Below are 18,369 nucleotides of genomic sequence, written 5' to 3' on the forward strand. Positions count from 1 at the left end.
CTGGTGAACAATAGACCAAAATTTACCACTACAACACTAAGAGTCTTGCAAAAAGACCAATTTTCTGTGGTCCTCCTCACCCCCCGCTCTTGTATGAAAATAAGGCGACAGAGGGGGTAGCTGTACTGTTGTTCAGATTACTACTTTCACTTGATCGTTGCGCATGAGTGGGCCAGAGTACAGATAATTGCAACATAAATTACGAGTATCTTATCAGTCGCTGTTGCTACGGGCTAAGTTCTTTGCATGTTTCTAATTGGCTGGTATGAATTAAATATATGTAATGCAAATACGAGCTTATCAAGTTAACTTACTGCTATGACAGGTACTAATGTTCTCAGTTTTGATGAAGTGTTTACTCTCATTAGTTATGCGTGGCTTTAATTGGAGAAGGAAATTAATAGAGTGAATAATTTATGCATTTGTTTTTAATTCAATGTACCGTTGAAGAGTGTAATGGGATCTAGAAGTTCAGCTTAACCATATTGAACAAATTAAGAAACATTTTTGAGGCATTTTATTTGAAATCAAACCCAACCTCTACAATTTTTACCCCTAACTTCAAAATCAGAAGTACATTGACCCCTAAAATGTTCCTTCCAATTCCACCTTCACTAATAAGGTTGTCCATTCAACAGTAGCAGCTTGCCAGTGCTGGGCGGCGGAGGCACGCCCCCACCAGCCGCGTCGCCTAGCAACGTGAAGATCAAAGCGGAGCCGGTGTCGCCACCGCGTGCGCCTGACCACATGCACCGCGGCCCGCCCCCTGCGCCCGCGCCGCAGCCCGCACATCTATCTGGAGTTATTGATGGTAGGTATCTGATTTGTTGTGTTGTATGTGTAGCAATACTTTTTTTGAAAAGTAAATAATCGATTAGAGAGACTTAATCGATGTCTTTATCAGTAGCAGTGATATCTTAATTCCTTGTATGCCGGTGCGCGGATCCACGCAAGACAAAATTTTCTATTGTTCTCTAATTAACGACATACAAGAGGTTTATAGATTAAGTGTCTATAACTGTGTTATTAATTAAGTTGCATTTATTAGTTGTTTTAATATTAATATAGTAAATAATTGACAAGCCAATTAACAAACACTAACCTTACCAATTACAGTGTATCGGCACGTTGCAGGTTCAGTATCGTCGAGCAACATGGGCTCGCCCGCCGGGCAGGACATGCGGCACTCGAGTGCGGTGCCACTGGACTACGAGCAGCCGCACACGAAGCGGCCGCGGATCGAGGGCTGGGCCACATAGCTAGGCTATGAGGCCTTCGGCGCGTACCCGAGGCCCCTGCACCCGCACTGCTAAGCCGAGCGAGGCACAAGCACCTCACGCCCCGCGCGGCCCTTCTCTATCGAGCTTCGGTCACCGTCCTCCGACAACCCGCGGCACAGTGCTAATCTTATCACTCCAAAAGTCTGATAAGCAAAAGGTGCATCCATAAACGGTGCTTAAATTTTTGATGGCACGGTCGACTAACTTTCTCCAATGAGAATCGAGTCCCACTTTCTGGGCGAACTAGTATGTTACATATTCGTAGATCTCTAATGGGATCCTATATAATTGAATGTTCAACTTTACACTACCCTCTATTAATACGTAATTAATTATTGTAATGCACACGAGTACACTAAAGATTAAGATTAAATGTTAAAATTAAGTACAATAGCAACCCTTCAGAACAATTTTGAACTTTAAGTACATATAGATAGATATTGAATTCCCCTGTAAATAGATGACATTATATGTGCAATCCGTGCCATTGTCTGTTTAGCTTAAAGTTAGTCAATTTAAAGATTAGTGAGTGTAAGGTAATAGTGCACGACGTTGAAGTTGAGTGCTCTTGCGAAGCTGACGGTAGTGCGATGGACACAGACCACAGTAACGTGTCAAGTGCGATGAACACTATAAACAAACGACTGTTGACTTTTTGTGTTAGTGTTTTAAAAAGTTTTTTGTGCCATTTTAAAAATTATTATAATAGTGTGACATCCGAACTTGAATCTGTAAATTAGTAGTCGTAGTGTCATCACAGAAGATAATAAATTATATGTATTGTAAAATCTACTTTATCTATTGACATATTTATACATGAGAATCATAATGATATTTACATAATATGTATACACGTCCCGTTAGGAACGAATGTTATGTAAGTAAGTAGGTAATGTTAGCTAGAGATGAGTATATAAAGGTACCACACGAAGCTTTAAAATTTCTTATGATAACACTTGCACTCTAAGCAGATTTTGTAAGTAAACACAGTTTATATCGTAAACGTTTAGAACTCTTGACATTTCGACACTTTGTTCGAGTCAAAATTATATTGCATCTTTTTCTGGATTTTGCTTTGGGCTATTTTCAAATAGCAATGCAAGATGTACAATATTCGGAAAAAGAGTACTTCACAGTTTGATTTTATTCTGATTAATCTATGCTTCGATCATTACCTTATACTGTAAATCCCATTCATAATAATAATGATGTATGTATGGTCGTATCTCGTTGCAGACCAAAATATTATCGAGTCAATTTTGAATATCATATTTATGTAATTACTTGTTAAGTATGTGTAGGTTTATTTAGTGGCTATAATGGGTTACAAAAATGAATGGAACAACTTTGTTGATAGTACTTTTTATTTTGTTAATGTGATCTGAAGTAAGTTTAATTTCTACTTAAATAAAATTAATGCTAGTAGCTATTGTAACAGTGAACAATATACCTACAAGTCAGCTTTAAGCACATACAAAATTATATTTTACATTAAAATATTTACACTAAAAATATGCACTATATCACGGTCCGCCCTATTTTTAGATGATATTGTCTGAAAGAAAACTGTACATTGTGTCGTCCATAGTTCATAATCCCCCATTTTCCCCTAGACGCTGCTTTCCTTCCTGTAGCACGAGTCCCGTCACCTCCGGCCTCTCAGTGTTCACACTGAAGGTGCCCACTTGTTCCCCCTCTCCCCTCCTCATATCGTCTCACTGTAGTTGCCTTACTCACAGTGCCTAAATGTACCATTTTGTACCAAAATTTGTATGTTATAGCATTTTTGCTTTAATATTCACATCCTGGTAATCTTAAGTCATTCGAAGATGTCAATTGTTCAGATCGTAGTTGGCGTTCATGTTACAGGACAGTCAGAGTCGAAAGTAAAAAGAGTAAAAATAACATTTTAGATGTACGCTGGATGTCATGATTATATATAAATGTTTCCTGCTTTTTAGAGTTTGTGACATCTGCCCCTTTAACTGTAACTCTTTTCATTTTTGTACTCGACTGTACGAAAGCACTACGATCAGAACGATGCCTATAATATATTTCTTTACCACATTTGTCAGTCAAACTGTATAAATGTGATTATAAATATAAAAATATATATGTATAAGTGTAACGAACAACTTTGCATCATAGGATATCTTTAGTATAAACCTTCAAATCACAGTAACAAAATGTTAAAATGTACATTTGTTAAATTTGTACAGGGAGTTATCCATTTATTGAAGTTCAAAAGTCTGAACGCATAAGAATATTTAAAAAATAAAATGTATTTTCGCATTGTAAAATAAGTACACGGTTAGGTTTAACGAATTAATATTTTATTACCGGAACATAATGAATGTTGACCCGTTTATAGGGAACTATTGTAATGATCATGTAAGTACACCTTCAATGTTAGACTAAATTGTTAATGTGATATAATTACGTACACTGTTACACCCTGGGCCCGCTCGTTGTTACACCGGTAGGGCGTCACTCTCTCGTGTTGGACGTTTCTAGAACTTGATCCTGTGAGCTTGTTGAGTGCGTGGCGATCCTTGTAAATGTCTCCTCAGGGCCCCGTAGTCTGAGATTCTACAATTGCGTTATCTGCTGTTTTCGGTCGTTCGTTCCTAAAAGTTCCTTTCTCTGGAAGCGTCGATGTGTTTTGTAAATTTGCTCAATATGTTCGGCGATGATGCGAATCCTTGTTTCTTGTTAGAGTTCATTTCTATTTGTCCGTTGTATAAATTGGTATGTAATAATAAGTGTTGCATTGTACAATATCAAACACGTTTCTAATACTGTTACCTATATACCTATCACAGTACAGACGCACTGGCATGAGGTCATAGCCAAATTAATGAACGCAATTTTGCACAAAAACACATTGTTATCGGATGAAAATATTTACAATACGTAAACTTTCCTTTGTATTCGCGTAGTGATAAAGTGACGGACGATATGTATTTATCGCTTGCACAGTCTATTGTTTCGACTATATTGTATTATATTATGACAGTTAAGCTGGTATTGGGAGCATTATTTCCGAGGTTGTGAGCTTTGCTATCGGGAATGAGTTTCAAGTTTAATTAATTATTAAATATATAAATATAATTATTCATTTTGACGCACAACCGTGTTGTGTGTTATTGTAAAAAGCGTTTGTTTGTTCTTTTATATGTGCCTACTTTCGTAATAATATGTGTTTACCTGTATTTTATCTCGCTGTGTGACAATAGCAAAGGGCTTGTTCAGTTAATTTATAATCTAGTTCATTGCATTTAAAGAGATACGTAGTCATAAGTATGGAATAACAGAAATTATTGCTGAACTTCTTCACAGTAGTTGTCGATGTATTTACGTTCCCCCGTCTTTTTTGCTATTGCACCACAGTATAATAATATCGTGAACAATCCAAATAGAATATAGGAATATAAATACATATCCTTATTGAATACTCAAATCGATTTCACATTAATTTCTCTTGTAACAACAGTTGTGCAATACATATATAACAAAATGCTTAGGTAGGTATTAGGTATATTTTCGTTTGAATTTTACAAAGAATGCAAAATCTGTTGTATTTTATCGATATTTTTACTGATAATGAGAGGGACCGCCGACGGTTTTGCGGAGGTGCGTCCCGGGAATATTAAGTCATAATTGTGTAATTATTTTTTATGATAAGGCCGGGCCAAATATTGCATTAATGTAGGTCACACGGCGCTGTAACTCTGTGTCGAGGCAGCCATTCTGCCCTTTGTATTATAATTGTATGATGAACGAACATCTCAGTGGCTGAATGAAATATTAATGTTTATCGACAGTGTTAGAAAATTGTTATAAATTATTTTGATGACTGTTCGAAGGATAATAAAGAGTTGGATGTCAAGTTTCGTTGTTTATTTTGTAGCTACACCTTTCCTATAGTGTTATTATAATTTATGATAAAAATCTATCAATGTTATACGGGCTAGAGAAGAGTTATCAGAAAGCTATACAACAATATAAAAGAAAAAGACAAAATAAGACTTACAAAATAGACAAAAACTTAATAATTAAGAAAATATTTGTAAGGAGATCATAATGTACAAAACTGTCATAAGGGTTACTGTATTCGTTATATTATCAATACACACAAATCCAAGAATACTTCTGAAATGATTCGCTCTCCTATTTTTCATGTCTTATAGGATCTCCAAAAGCAACACGAGACACTGTTGGCCCATGCTCATCCACAGACTCCATATCCTGCGATACAATCCTACGTCTTTTCTGATCCTTCTCAAATATCTCTCTCACTTCCCTATCCAAATCTAAAGAGCTTGATCTTCTGGAATCAAACCTATCAACATTAAAACTGTTATGAACATCTATATTGTCTTCAGTAACATTTATAATTTGTCCTTCTAAGGTGTCCCTTGAAGCTGCCGTTGATGGTCTACTATCAAAGTGAAGTCTACTTTCAGTGTCTCCTATAATCTTTATTTCGCTTCCAATATCGGTTTTTGGAGTAGGGATCAAATGTTCTCTAGAATTGATACTGATTGGTGTATCAACTTTTCTTTGAAATCGGCAACGCCTGGTGAATCCTCCCATCCATTCTGATACTAGAGCTGTGGCAGCTATTATGAAACCAGCTCCTAGGAGAAGGAACATGCCTTGTGTGTCTTCTAGAGTTAGACCCTTTTCTTCAGCTGATGGTATTTTTATTGTACCGCTTCCAGCCTGTAACGAATTGTGTTATGAAGATGAAGGCGAGTGAAGGAATACTTTACTGTAAATTAATTAAACTAGTGACTGATTAAGCCACGATGATTGCCTCGAGGAATATCAAATATGTATACTTACAGCCAACAATTTTCCAGTAACACTTCGTTGCATTTCAAACCTGACTTCATCAGCAATCTTATCAATGATTCCGCTTTGTATCATCCTGCTTATGTCAAGGCTCAGTTTCTCCGAGTAAACTGAATTATTAGGAAACCCTATCGTTATGCCGAATGGTGCGAAGCACTCGTTTGAAATGTGGAGGGCTGCTCGCTTTGATCTGAAATGTTAGTTTTTTTAACAGATAGATTGCCATATTACAAGCGTAGTTGTCGGTATATATGTATATGTGCGATTTCAATTCACTAATACAAAGTTATCCTCCCTTTTAGAAACTTTCGTAACTGGTTCGTAACTGCGACCAAAATATAAATGATAAATAACTTACTTAGTCGCTGTAAAATTAGCTTGAACAATATATTCAAGTTCGGCTTTAGATCCCAAAAACGCATACGGCCAGAAGAAGGCTTTGGTTGTATTTCTAATGCCAGCTTCTACGTTGGGCACAAATTCAAGTTTGTTCAGCAATTTCTTGGTTTGAGGATCTGATGAATTTAAGAACCATTTTTCCCAACCTCCTCGATCTGTGTAATATTAAAAAAAAACCTGATGAACACGTTCAGACTGATGACCTTTTAGATAAAGATTTAATTAAAATAAAAAATACTGTGTATCTTATTTCATTACCTAAAGTGCCCACTCTGTAGAATCCTGCCAGCAATTGTTTTATGGTATCAACCGTTTCAGGGAACACTGGTAATGTCACAAATGCTATGATAGAACCAGTGTAGCAGCTCGTTATAATAATCGTAAAGATCCAATACCAACCTGAAAAAGCGAAAGCCAACTATGGATTAACTATTGCAGCTTTAAAAGACCATAATCATACTGAAGATAAACTTACCAATGAGCAAACGCGTGGTAATCTTATCCGTTTTGCTCCAAGAATTCTTACCAAGAAAGGTGAAGCAGTTGGTAAAAGTCCCAAAAACATACCAGAACATATTTTCGATTTCCCCACTGTTATGTAGCAGATGTCTTAGAGTATGCTTGTCCGAGAAGGCAAGAGGGAACATCCCAAAGAGATAAGTGAATGTTAAAGCTACCCAAACATGCCAGTGGAATGGACCGAGGATTGCTCGATAGCTGAGAAAATTAGACTAAAATTATATATCATAAACCTCAGTATACAATCAGTTACATTCTATACTAAATGATGTTATAAGTTACCGAGGCAAAGCTGTTGACATGAGTGTTATAAAGACCGCACAATCTTGCGAATGTGCTTGTGATACATCGAGGTCCCTTATTCTATCGGTTGTCAAGTACATGCCAGCTATACCTATATCTGCACGACCCGACGTTATTTCTTTAGCCACTGCATCACCGGACCTAGTGAAAAAAAGAATTAAGTAAATTAAATTGCCGCCCGCGCGTGACCATTGTCGTATCGTGACGTGAATTTGGTCAAAACGTTGAGCAAAGGAGAAGATTAAGTTCTGCTTGTGTATAAAATGTGATTAAAAGTAACTAAAGTTTAAAAATCTTCATTAGCTTAAATAAATCTTCATTAGCATTCAATGTGAAATAGTTTTACCCTAAGTGAAGCTCCAGTGGTTCAATAATTTCGATCGAAAAGTTGTTTCTTTCGGCTAGTAATTTAACTAGCCGAATTTCAACACCATCCCACACAACTCGAGGATTGCCACCATCGAGATCTGCTTTAATCCTGGACAAAAGTAAGTTTATTTTTCATCATGTCATCACTTTTGAACGTTTGTTGAACACTTGTCTAAAACTCTCTCTACTTTTTTTTGACAATTGTTCAGCAGATGTTTCAGTTTCTTTAGTAAGGCTGTAAGGAGTACCTACCTTCTGAATACGTATGGAGGCTGGTTAGCCGCTGCAACCAAAAATCTATGACCAGCATAACCTTCAGTCATTTTAGGAGGAAATAAGTTAACATTTCTGGAAAACTTTCCATGGTTCCAGGAATTTAGTACAACTGGTTGACTAGCACCCAATCCATCTGTATACAATTTGTGTGTATACAGAATGTATGGTGATTCCTAAGTAAACAGATAAAGATATATAATTACGCAATAGTTCACTAATTATTTTTCTTGCTTACTAACCAAGTTCGCATCATCTCCTTCTTTGAAGCTCTGCCCAATCACAAGTAAGTTCACAAACATTCTTGATACAACACTGGCTAGAAACTCTTGTACCGCCCACTGAGAGGACCTCGCGACTATTATTATTTTGTTCTTTGGCTGTTTACCCAATATTTTCGCACTTGCTTTAATATCAGTCAAAAACAGTATGTAATTTTGGCAATCCGTTGAGGCATGCAAGAGTTTACGCTCAACCAATTCACCACCATCGTTAATATATCCATGTACAAAACTCATTGGAAACCCTTTCAAAAGATTTTGGACCAAGTAACTTTCCTTAGATTTCACTTGACTGTCATACAGTATTACCGGCGTACAATCTTTGAGATAAGTCAACGTTATATTATGTAGTAAGTGCACTAGCGATGGTGTTTGATCAAATTTAGTCGTTTCATTAAGAAAATGCTCATTCCATAACTCTTTTCTAGTTTTTGGATGCCCGCGAAATACTGGATCCAGCGCTCTTTTTTTAATTTTTGCATCATCATCTATATCTTCTTTATTGAATTTTCTCCAATTAATTTCATGCGTACTTACATTGTTACTGGTATCCACGGCTATAGGCACAGGATTACTTTTTATTTCTCTTTTATTTTTAACTTTGTGCTGGGTGTCTAAGGTAGATTGAGAAGGATAATATTCAACCAGTACCTCTTCACCAAAGACTGAAAAAGTAAGAAAGATCACGATAAACCAAGATACTGCCATATTATTATCTAAGTCTCGTCTGTAGCGTTGAACCAAAAGTTAGGGTTTTTTATACGCTTTTACTGACCTTGGCGAACAAAAGTATCACAACACAGGTGTTATGATTGAAATTTAATTTTTGATGAACACTGCGGATTCTTTATGGTCACGGCTATGACCGTGACTTTTAGATATTTTTCGAAGAGTTAAGTAATTCTTTCTCCGTACATTCTTTATTAAGGACAAGAGACACAAGTATTTAATGAGCATTGGCAAAAGCCAAGGTAGTATAAAGTGAAACTTAATATTATTTTGTAGTTCTAGCTTTAGGTAAAGGTTTTGCAAAATAAAACATACAAATATTTATAGCATTTTATTATTCAGCACTGGTCACAAAAAGTGTTACAGTTCTTGTACAATATAAATAATGTTGCCGATACAAAATACAAAATCAACTTGTTCTAAAGTTTTGCACTACGACCTGAGTGCGGAGTCATGTCCGAGATACATTGTTCTAGCCGAGACGATGATAAAAAAGTGAAACTACCAATTTTAAATACTAATCCTATATTTACAGTAGAGCTTATTAAATAATGAATAAGTTTTTAAATAAGATTCGTAGCAAGCGCTTCCAATAACTTCAGTTGCAATAGCAAACCGAAGCTTTAATTCTAATAGAGTGAAGATTGAATTTACCGTTGGAGTCATGGTCAAGAATTTTGATAAAGAAGCACAAGATTTAAGCTAGGTAAAAAAAGGATAATGACTCAAACGGGAATTCGCCTATCAATAATTATTTTGCTTTATAATACGTCCTCGGATGAATCAACAGTTGTATAGACATGTGCAACATCACAGATGAACACAAATGCGATGTGGACAGACGTCTACACAATGCTACACACTACACACTTTAGTGTCCAAACCAATTGGCTATTTTTGCAAGTGAAGGAATCCAAAATTTTAATCTTATAAGGTACTTTTTAGGACTTGGATAAAAACCACAACGAGGACGTACATACAACCCTAAACTAAATTTTACTCGCTAACTACATCTATATTTACAAATTATAAAAGGCAGTGTCAACCACGAAGCTGGCAAGATTAGAAAAACATATTTTCTAAATTTTAATATGGCTTTCGTTTAAAATTACTCGGAAAATGGTAATCATTTTTAGGATGTATGTATGAGATAAATACTGGAGACTGTAAATTGATTATCACGATTATGACATACAAAAACTTCTAACTAAACAAAACATCTGCATTAATTTAAGGATTACAAACTAAAACGAACACAAAATAGGAAATATTAATATTGCAAAAAAACATTGCACGAGTATTGTTACAAGTAGATCATGCAACTACAACTAATGAAATCGACGCTGTCTTCACACTAGACGATTGAAAACACTTAATATCACAGTTTCCAATACATTTAGGACGTATTTAGAGAATTGTAACGAACATCCTCGTTACTATGAAATTGTCATCGTATGCTTTGTGACCATCGATATCTACATGGCACTCTTCAGTTGGTGACAAAACAATTTCTACTGTGAGTAAACGAAACCTTCCTTGCCTCGTTAAATTGATACATTTGATGTACCAACAATCAACTTTTACTGTAATATCGAGAATGGTATTATTATGCTATAGTAACTAATCCGCTTATTCTCCAATGTCGTTGTCTATACGTGAAGATCTGATGCCAGATTTGCCGGTCCAGGGGTAGACTTCGGGACACGGTTGACACGTTCTCATGTATCTGACTCCAGATTTGTGCCAGAGGTTGCATACTTTAGGGTTGTTGCATTTCTTAGGCCGGTCCTGAAATAAAGAAAAATTAAGATAAGTTGCAAGCTTGAGACAGTAGGTGTTTAGATAACCTATGTAACTTGAAAAGTCAATGAATTTTATTTTAGGCCTAAAGTAACAATATAGTCGCTTCCAGAATTGAAAGCAACAAAAGATTGTTTGTGTGAGTCATGTCTAGAATATTGGGCCAAAGACAGTGGGTGTTATTTAAATACTGAAACATCATCTGCCTAGTCATTTCCCAACCTGTCCTAAATAAAATCTATGTACAAACCTGATAATTGCACTGGAACGGCTGGAAATTGTTGAGCCTGTTGATAGGCGTGGGGTCCCTGACCCACTGCAACGCCTGCCAGTTGGTGACGATCCACACATCTTGCATCTGGTTAATGAAGTCCAGGAACATGATGAACCCTTCCTTGTGATGGGGTTGTGTGAACCAGGCAGCGTGGTAATAGAGGCCGAAGGGTGCCCTGGAATTGTGCAAATACATTTATTAGATTCAATATTATCATTACTGATAACTTCACCATAGTGACAGCCAGAAAAATATTTATTCAACCAACATCGAAGTAAATTTTTCCACAAAGGATTGAATTACCAAGTACGTAGATAAACCACAAGACAACGACAGCATAGTATAGCATAGTTTTTTCACTTCCATGCATTCTTCATCCGCATTGTGAAGGGCGGGCGTTTTGGGAGCTGTCGTTTGTTAATTTGACCTTCAAAAAGTGCTGATTTTCAGCCTACTTTGAATAAATGACTTTTTTTTCTTTTATCATGCTATCGAGTCGTAACTTAAATAATAACTATTTAGCTGTCTACATACCTGTTAGTAGTATAATGTCTATCGAAGTTCTTCAGTATCATCTTGTACACATTCTCGGCTTCAGGAGGATTGGCGCAAGCGTCACCCATGGAACAACGTCCACCGTTCAGATCTTGCCACATCACCATGGGTACCTCCCATACACCTGGAATGTACATAGAAATAAGATATAATAGGTTCTTATAAATCATTTATCAAGACTTTTTTCAATTTACAAGTTTATTCTAGCGGTTTAATCCGCATCAAATGGGAATCCCATTGAGCATCTGGATAGAGAGTAGCCTTCTTGGATAAACGGTTTCAAAGCGATCCAGTAGTTTCTCAGTTCAGCGTTCAAGTAAATAAAAAAATGAGATATTTACCTGGGTAAGACTTTGTAGGACAAGGTGGTATCATACAATCGTGGAACAATTTGTAATCAAGAGTGTATGGCCAGCTAGGCGGTCTGTTCTCGTAAACGGGTAGAGACGAATCGTAAGTGAAGTTTGCATCGTACAACATTTTGAACATCTTGTTGCCACCGACGGAAAGGAAAGGCGCTCTCATTCCTCTCACATCTTCAAGTTTAACTCCACCATAAGCAGCTAAGATTTCTCTCTGGCCACCCACTTCTCTGTACCATTTCTTTTGAGAGAACTGTTCTCCAAAACTATGGCTAAAATCATTGTAAGGTTTCGTTAGTTCGATCGTATCGTACATTTAATTAAGCAAATATAATGAAAATACAAATTCAAGTAAAGAAAAAAAAAAAAAAAACAAAAAAATGCAAAACTGATAAAAGAAAAAAAAACTCCATAAAAGTCAAATTAGCCTGAAATAAGTGTGACAGAAAATTCAAAGGCAGATATGGCAGTAAGTCTTGATATTGAGTCATTGAATATTGAGATTGATAATGTCAATAGTCATCGTCTGGGTTCAAAAACGGTCACGGAATGTGTTGTAGTCGATAAACTTACGAAATAGTGTGTGATGCCATCTCGTGTCCAGCGGAGTAAAGGTTCTGTACTTGACTGTAATCGGTCCACTCGTGGGACACGTAAAATGTTGCGGAGATGGGGCAGCCGTTAGGATTGACGCGGCCCTTCTCAAACAGGTCAGCGTACAGACCCTTGTTCAAGTCGTTTACAGAGTCGTCGAAGGTCAGTAGAACAATCTGAGGCACCTGTTCCACCGGCAAGTCGCCTGTTGTCGTGGGATGTGGTAATGTGCGTGTGGGTGTGTGAGTCGTGCCAGGAAGAGAGGAGAAAGAAAGAGGTTTCAAGAAGGGCGGAAGAGTTGAGGAAAGAGAAAAAAATAAAATGATTAGTTAATATAATATGCGATAAGATAGCTTTTATAATATATACGATATAGACGGCCATTAAACCCTGTTAGTGGCAAACTTGCAGTCTACCAAAGATGCCGATAGATGCAGAGATAATTCTATACTCGTGACTTACGATACTGTATGGGAGGCAAATTCGTGGCCATCAGCGTAAAGATTCTGAACTTGACTATAGTCAGTCCACTCGTGGGAGACGTAAAAAGTGGCGGTTATTGGACAGCCATTCGGATTTTTTCGGCCCCTTTCGAAAAGTTCTTCATAGTACATTTTGTTTAAATCATTCACAGCATCGTCGAATGTTATCAAAACAATTTGTGGTAAATCGCTGACGGGCAAATTTCCTAAGTCAGAAATATCATTTACAACAGTGACATTAATTTTACTAAAAATGTGGTCTATTAGAACCTTGTAAAATTATTTATAGAGGAAATTATTATGTACTTCATTTACTGTCAGGTATGAGTCCTTGAATTTGTACGTACCAGGTATTTCCTTGCCACCGCAGTAGCAGTCAGGTAGAAGACATACATCCTTCCTGCACTTGGCTGCAGTCTTATCAGGAGTGGGCTGAGGGTACACTGGGTCAGGCCTGGTCGGTGGGTGTGCGTAGATGTCAACAAACTCAGTCGTTTTGGAGACAATAGCCGTCGATGGCTTCAATGTTGGTCGGCTGCGACTGCTCAAAACAAAAACTGTTTTATATGCTGCAAAAAGTAGTAATGCTGTGCGTGAAGTGATGAAATGAAGTGCATAATATAATTGTACCTTTACAATTTAGTATTTTGCAACCCAATTTACATCAAATGTGATTTAACTGAACATATTTTTAATACTACAATGTAATGATTGTAAATAATAAATAGAAAAGAAAGTGAAAATGAAGTGGGTGATTGAGTTTGTATTCAGTTCTAACGTTGGTGGTGTTCCCCTGTTGGGCGCTGGTTGCGGCGACTGCGCTTCGCTCGCTGTGGAGTAGTGCGCAGAGCCGCGGCCTCGCGTACTCGTTGGCCTGAAACGTTTACATTTCCAAATCAACAAAACATTCGCTCATGTCACCCTCAGTTAGTATGCGTGAATTTAAAGACGAAGCATTTTCAAAACTATATAAAAAAAATGAAATTCAACTTTTTTTCATATGACATGATGAAATGTTTATTCAAAGTATGAATGACTTAAATATTTATGAACTAAAGGTGGCTCCATGACAGTCTGTTTTATGATACCACAAATATGTTAATAACAGTGTTACACAACATGCACTAGCGTACCAAACACGAACACATTTCGATACACTTATGATTCTGGTGCACTTAAGTACTACTAATGATGAGGTTGCAATGTGGTGCAATACAATTACGTGAAGCTACATTGAGGAACTTGCTACCCAAATAGCTTATTTTCTTAACTACAAACATTCCACAAACTACACAAAATTCCAATAGTGTGCAGGAAATGGAAAGGTCGCGTCAGGAGTTAACAATTCAGAAACTCAACTCAACCGACATGAAGTCCCCCAATGAGAACAGTATGTTAAGCGAAAGAGTTTAGATGTAGGTGCTATTAAACGATTGTCGAATAAGATGTTTGACTTCATGCTAGTTACTCGCGAGGCGGAAAATAAGGATGTTTTTAATAAACGAAGCCTCCACCTATAAGTAATGTGAGATAACGTCAGGCTGCTTAGACTACTGGCCGGCGAGTTTTGTACCTCTGGTATTTGATTTCGTTGCATTTTGGGTTCGCTTGCAGACTGTTGTCTGATGAGCATTTGGACGACGATTGGTAACTCCTGCGCCCACCTCCTGGGTTTGTCGCAGCTAACTTTATGGCGGGATTGACTCGTGAGGCTCGCGGTGGAAAGGATATACTTTTAGTCGTTGAAGTCGTCGGTTCAATCTTCATAGTCGTAGTCGATTTCGTAGTACTTGTCGTCGATGCGATTTCGCTCTCGAGTATGCTAGGTCGCCTTTCAGTCTCAGTTGAAGCTTTATCCTCCACAACGGATTGCGTGGTCTGAATAACTACTTCATCATTAACGTCCATTTCCCGAATGTTACTTTCAGTAGACGGAGCTTCATTGATAATATTTTGGAATTTGAGCGAGCCTTCATTTTCTGGTTTGTTAGTTATGAAACTACTGAATTTAGATTGATAGGGATCCCTACTAGGTATGTTCCTAAGATCACTGGTTGAACTGAGAATCGCCATTGGAGATGTTGGTAGATTGGTGTAAGCGAAGGGAGTGCTACTCATTGTGGTCATAGTTGTAGTTGTCGATGAAAAATCTTTAACTTCGCTCTCCTCGGTGAAGCTAATAGATTCAGGACTCGGAGTTACAAACCTGCTTAAAGGCTGTTCTGTTATTATTTGTAGACGTTTCACATTGCTGCGCAAAGGTTTTTCATCCACATACTTCAACGTTTTCTTCTGGAATCCTATGTTAACTATTTCATCATCGGTTCTTTGTATAGGCGTTGTAGGTTTTGGTGTTGTTGCTGTTGTCGAGAAATCTACAACAATTTGTGGTTCTGGTGAACTTACAAAATTGTTCAAGAAAGCTTTGATGACCGTTTTAACTTTACCGTTAAATATTTCTGTAGTTTGATCAGGGACACTTTCGTCCTCTAATCTGTAACTATAGTAGGAAGGTTTACGCGAATGTTTTTGTTTTTTGACATTGCGTATTCTAGTCGGCCTATGTGTAGTTGTAGTAGATACAGTAGTAGATGTAGTAGAGGTAGTGTGTTCACGTGATTCAAAGTTCCTATAGGTATTACGTAAATTATCTAACGTTTTGAAAGGCGAAACAGGAGGTTCGGTCCAAACGTATTGAGAGCTATCATATTCTCTTGTCGGTAGTTGCTCATTTAATGTGTTATTTAGAGCTTCGGTTGATAGCTCAATAACACGAGCGTTTTGTAAACCAGTCTCAATCAATGCCTCAGTATTAATAGCATTTTCTGTGGAGTCAACAATTTCTTGATTATTATAAGAAAATGGAGTAGGCCGTGTATTGACGGTCTTTATGTGGTACTTTGTCGATGTTGTTGAGGGGATCGTCGTGGTCCTAATTCTAGACTTCGCTGTTTTCGTTCTACTTGTTGGTCTTGTAAAGACCGGTATATCATAGTCATCTTCGCTGTTATCAGGGCCGAAATCATTTCTACGCATGGAGTTCTCGGATGACGTTTCGTATTTACTATTTGATTCAACTACAGGTTCAACTGACGCGTCCTTGCTGTTACTGCTACTATCGTAATAATACCTATCCGATTGCCTCTGCCTACTAACATTACCGCGATCACCGCGACTACTGGGTTTCCGAGCCTTATCGAAATCTTCTAAAGGTCGCGTTAGAACAGTCAACGTATAAGGATTATTGGTATTATTAGGATTACGTCTGATTGAAAAACCTGATGTTAGTGACACTTTTTTATTATTTCTGTTGGACTTGGATCTTACCACTTCCACATTATTATTGTTAGTCACTTCAGAAGAACGTCTTGATGAGGTTGGAAGCGTTTCAGTCGAGGATATCGTCTCTTTTAATCTAAACACATTGTCAGTCTTTTCAAAAGGTTTGGCAAGAGAGGAAAAGTTTATTGTGGATGATGGCGTGGTAGGAACCGACGATACATCGTCTGAAGGTTTTGAAGAGGATTCAGGAATTGGACTTTCATCTGTGGATGATCTGTTGAATACAAAGCAAAAAAAAAAACTTTCTAATTGAAGCTCTATAATAATACTACTTATATAAATTATTTAACAGGCGGAAACTGTCTCGTTTGTACAGATATATTAGTTAAGTTAGTGAAAACGGAAACTAATTATAATATGTTTAGTGTTTACTGCTGAGACAGATAAAGATACCACAAAAGCTACACAACTATCAATAGATTAAATAGATAAAAGAAACAGATCTGATAAAGGACTAACTAAAAATGAAAATTTAGGCAACCTTAAGACCGAAACAAAGAGAAGACAGAAATTAGTAATAAGTTAGATGTTTGAATCAGTTGAAAGGTTGCAAATGGAAGGTGAAATTTAGATGAATGTAAAAATGATAGATGGCAATGAATTTTGAGAGTGTGATTTAAGCCGGGATGATTTTAAATTTGAAATTGGTTCTTTTGTAGTACCTTGGGGTATATCGAGACGGGGTCATTGCTTCAGTGTAGGGTGCTGTAGTAGGGCGTTTTGTGGTCGTGCTGGTGCTAGTAGTGGGAGGAGTAGTGCTTTGAGTGGTGGCTTCGTACAAAGTCGTCCTCACGCTGCTTGGGTTATGATCGTACCCCAATTCATTACCTTCGCCCCTGGATCGTAGGCAATATTTCCATGTTATTTGGTTTGCTTTTACATTAGGCATTACTTTAAATACATTATCCTAGTAAATGATTTGTACAATAAACTTACCTTGTCGAATGGCGAATTGGTGCTTGGTATTGGTTCTGGTTGTTTATCTGAAATTATTGAAGTCACGATTAGATTAAGAGCATTTTGTATGTAGTCTATTCTTTAAGCAGCTATGAATTTTAGTCATGATTTTCAATAAAAAAATTGTGTCATTTACCTGAGGCTGTATAAGTTCATCATCATAGTCAGCAGGTTCTGGCCTCGGCGTATAGGTCTCCACAGGTCTCCTGGCAGGTGCGGGGGGCGGGGTGCCTCGGTAGGTCTGCTGAACAGCTGGGCGGAGCGAAGCCGTGTTATATTGCTGAACGTAGTCTGCCAATACCAGTTAGTGGGTTATGTGCCAAGTAATGTTATAGGGGTGGTTCAGGGTCGAGTGCATACATGGGGTTTACTTGTATTATAAGGTTTGAACTGTTATGAGGATTGAATACTGTTAAATGTATATTAATTTGTTTTTCATGGAAGCCCGTGGGTTGGTTCCTCGATAGTATTTTAGATTTTGACGAAGAGGAATGGTGTTAAGAGTATATTTCTTGATTTAAAATCTTATTTACAAAAGAAGATATTAATTAACGTAAGTTTTAATAATTATGAACCTGTAGAAAAAAATACCAACAGTTTTATGATACGGATTTCTTATTAGAAGTCGTCACCTAGGATACCAAGTTATATTGTTAAAATCATGGGTTTTGTATAATACAACCATTTGAATCATAATTTTATCATGCTAAATATGCTCCCTCTTCATACTTAGACAATATTTACATGTTTGTAAGTATTAGGAAGTATTTATAAAATAAAATTCATAAAATCCTTTATTATTGTTAATTGTTATGTTACCTGTATCTTTGTACAATTCACCATCTTCATCATACACAGCGTAGAAGGGGTCGTATTGATCGGGACTATAGTTTTGAGATCCATTGTATAACATCTTCGGTCGGGGACTTGCTGAGTAGGAAACTGGAGCTACGCTTTCTGTCGGTTCCAAGCTAAAAATACCATTGGTTCTGT

General features: G+C 37.2%; 3 protein-coding genes and 1 long non-coding RNA gene across 24 annotated transcripts in view; 1 reads left to right on the plus strand and 3 right to left on the minus strand.

The window, feature by feature from the left end:
* LOC124630022 (myocyte-specific enhancer factor 2) overlaps positions 1–5,169 on the plus strand; it is a 59,160-nt gene extending 53,991 nt beyond the window's left edge. For 8 of the 15 annotated variants that reach the window (XM_047163737.1, XM_047163728.1, XM_047163767.1 and 5 more), the window contains 2 exons: positions 639–811; positions 1,117–5,169. In XM_047163737.1, coding sequence (XP_047019693.1) covers positions 639–811; positions 1,117–1,259 — 316 coding nt within the window. In that variant the 3' untranslated portion in view covers positions 1,260–5,169. The remainder of the gene's footprint in view (positions 1–638; positions 812–1,116) is intronic. The other 7 variants (XM_047163806.1, XM_047163813.1, XM_047163829.1 and 4 more) reach the window with 4 other exon arrangements.
* LOC124630113 lies at positions 411–1,239 on the minus strand. The gene is made up of 2 exons (XR_006984380.1): positions 1,103–1,239; positions 411–796 (listed from the first exon to the last, which is right to left on the minus strand). It is a non-coding gene; the product is annotated as an uncharacterized LOC124630113 (long non-coding RNA).
* LOC124630012 (ionotropic receptor 21a) lies at positions 4,941–8,989 on the minus strand. Its single transcript, XM_047163718.1, has 9 exons — positions 8,243–8,989; positions 7,980–8,176; positions 7,705–7,836; positions 7,338–7,499; positions 7,012–7,253; positions 6,795–6,935; positions 6,496–6,691; positions 6,129–6,327; positions 4,941–6,005 (listed from the first exon to the last, which is right to left on the minus strand). Exons 1-9 carry the CDS (start codon positions 8,987–8,989, stop codon positions 5,451–5,453), a joined length of 2,571 nt encoding a protein of 856 aa, XP_047019674.1. The 3' UTR covers positions 4,941–5,450.
* Positions 8,990–9,328: 339 nt separating this feature from the next.
* Positions 9,329–18,369, minus strand: part of LOC124629960 (mucin-5AC) — a 113,266-nt gene continuing 104,225 nt past the window's right edge. Inside the window, exons 5-16 of one of the 7 annotated variants that reach the window (XM_047163646.1) lie at positions 18,196–18,365; positions 17,513–17,667; positions 17,356–17,402; positions 17,082–17,255; positions 14,651–16,633; positions 13,856–13,951; positions 13,425–13,618; positions 12,575–12,800; positions 11,981–12,273; positions 11,619–11,763; positions 11,061–11,259; positions 9,329–10,798 (exon numbers count right to left, since the gene is read on the minus strand). In XM_047163646.1, coding sequence (XP_047019602.1) covers positions 10,640–10,798; positions 11,061–11,259; positions 11,619–11,763; positions 11,981–12,273; positions 12,575–12,800; positions 13,425–13,618; positions 13,856–13,951; positions 14,651–16,633; positions 17,082–17,255; positions 17,356–17,402; positions 17,513–17,667; positions 18,196–18,365 — 3,841 coding nt within the window. In that variant the 3' untranslated portion in view covers positions 9,329–10,639. The remainder of the gene's footprint in view (positions 10,799–11,060; positions 11,260–11,618; positions 11,764–11,980; positions 12,274–12,574; positions 12,801–13,424; positions 13,619–13,855; positions 13,952–14,650; positions 16,634–17,081; positions 17,256–17,355; positions 17,403–17,512; positions 17,668–18,195; positions 18,366–18,369) is intronic. The other 6 variants (XM_047163655.1, XM_047163662.1, XM_047163671.1 and 3 more) reach the window with 6 other exon arrangements.

This window comes from Helicoverpa zea, chromosome 1, assembly GCF_022581195.2.
Source record: "Helicoverpa zea isolate HzStark_Cry1AcR chromosome 1, ilHelZeax1.1, whole genome shotgun sequence".
In the NCBI taxonomy this organism is placed as follows: Eukaryota; Metazoa; Arthropoda; class Insecta; order Lepidoptera; family Noctuidae; genus Helicoverpa; species Helicoverpa zea.

Bases quoted from the DNA above. Each gene is read 5' to 3' on its own strand.
- LOC124630012 (XM_047163718.1), bottom strand. From the start codon at position 8,989: ATGGCAGTATCTTGGTTTATCGTGATCTTTCTTACTTTTTCAGTCTTT. The intron at 7,254-7,337 runs GTAACTTATAAC...TAATTTTCTCAG, and splicing joins ATGTCAACAGCTTTGCCTCG to CTATCGAGCAATCCTCGGTC. The intron at 6,692-6,794 runs GTAATGAAATAA...AATATTACACAG, and splicing joins CTACAGAGTGGGCACTTTAG to ATCGAGGAGGTTGGGAAAAA.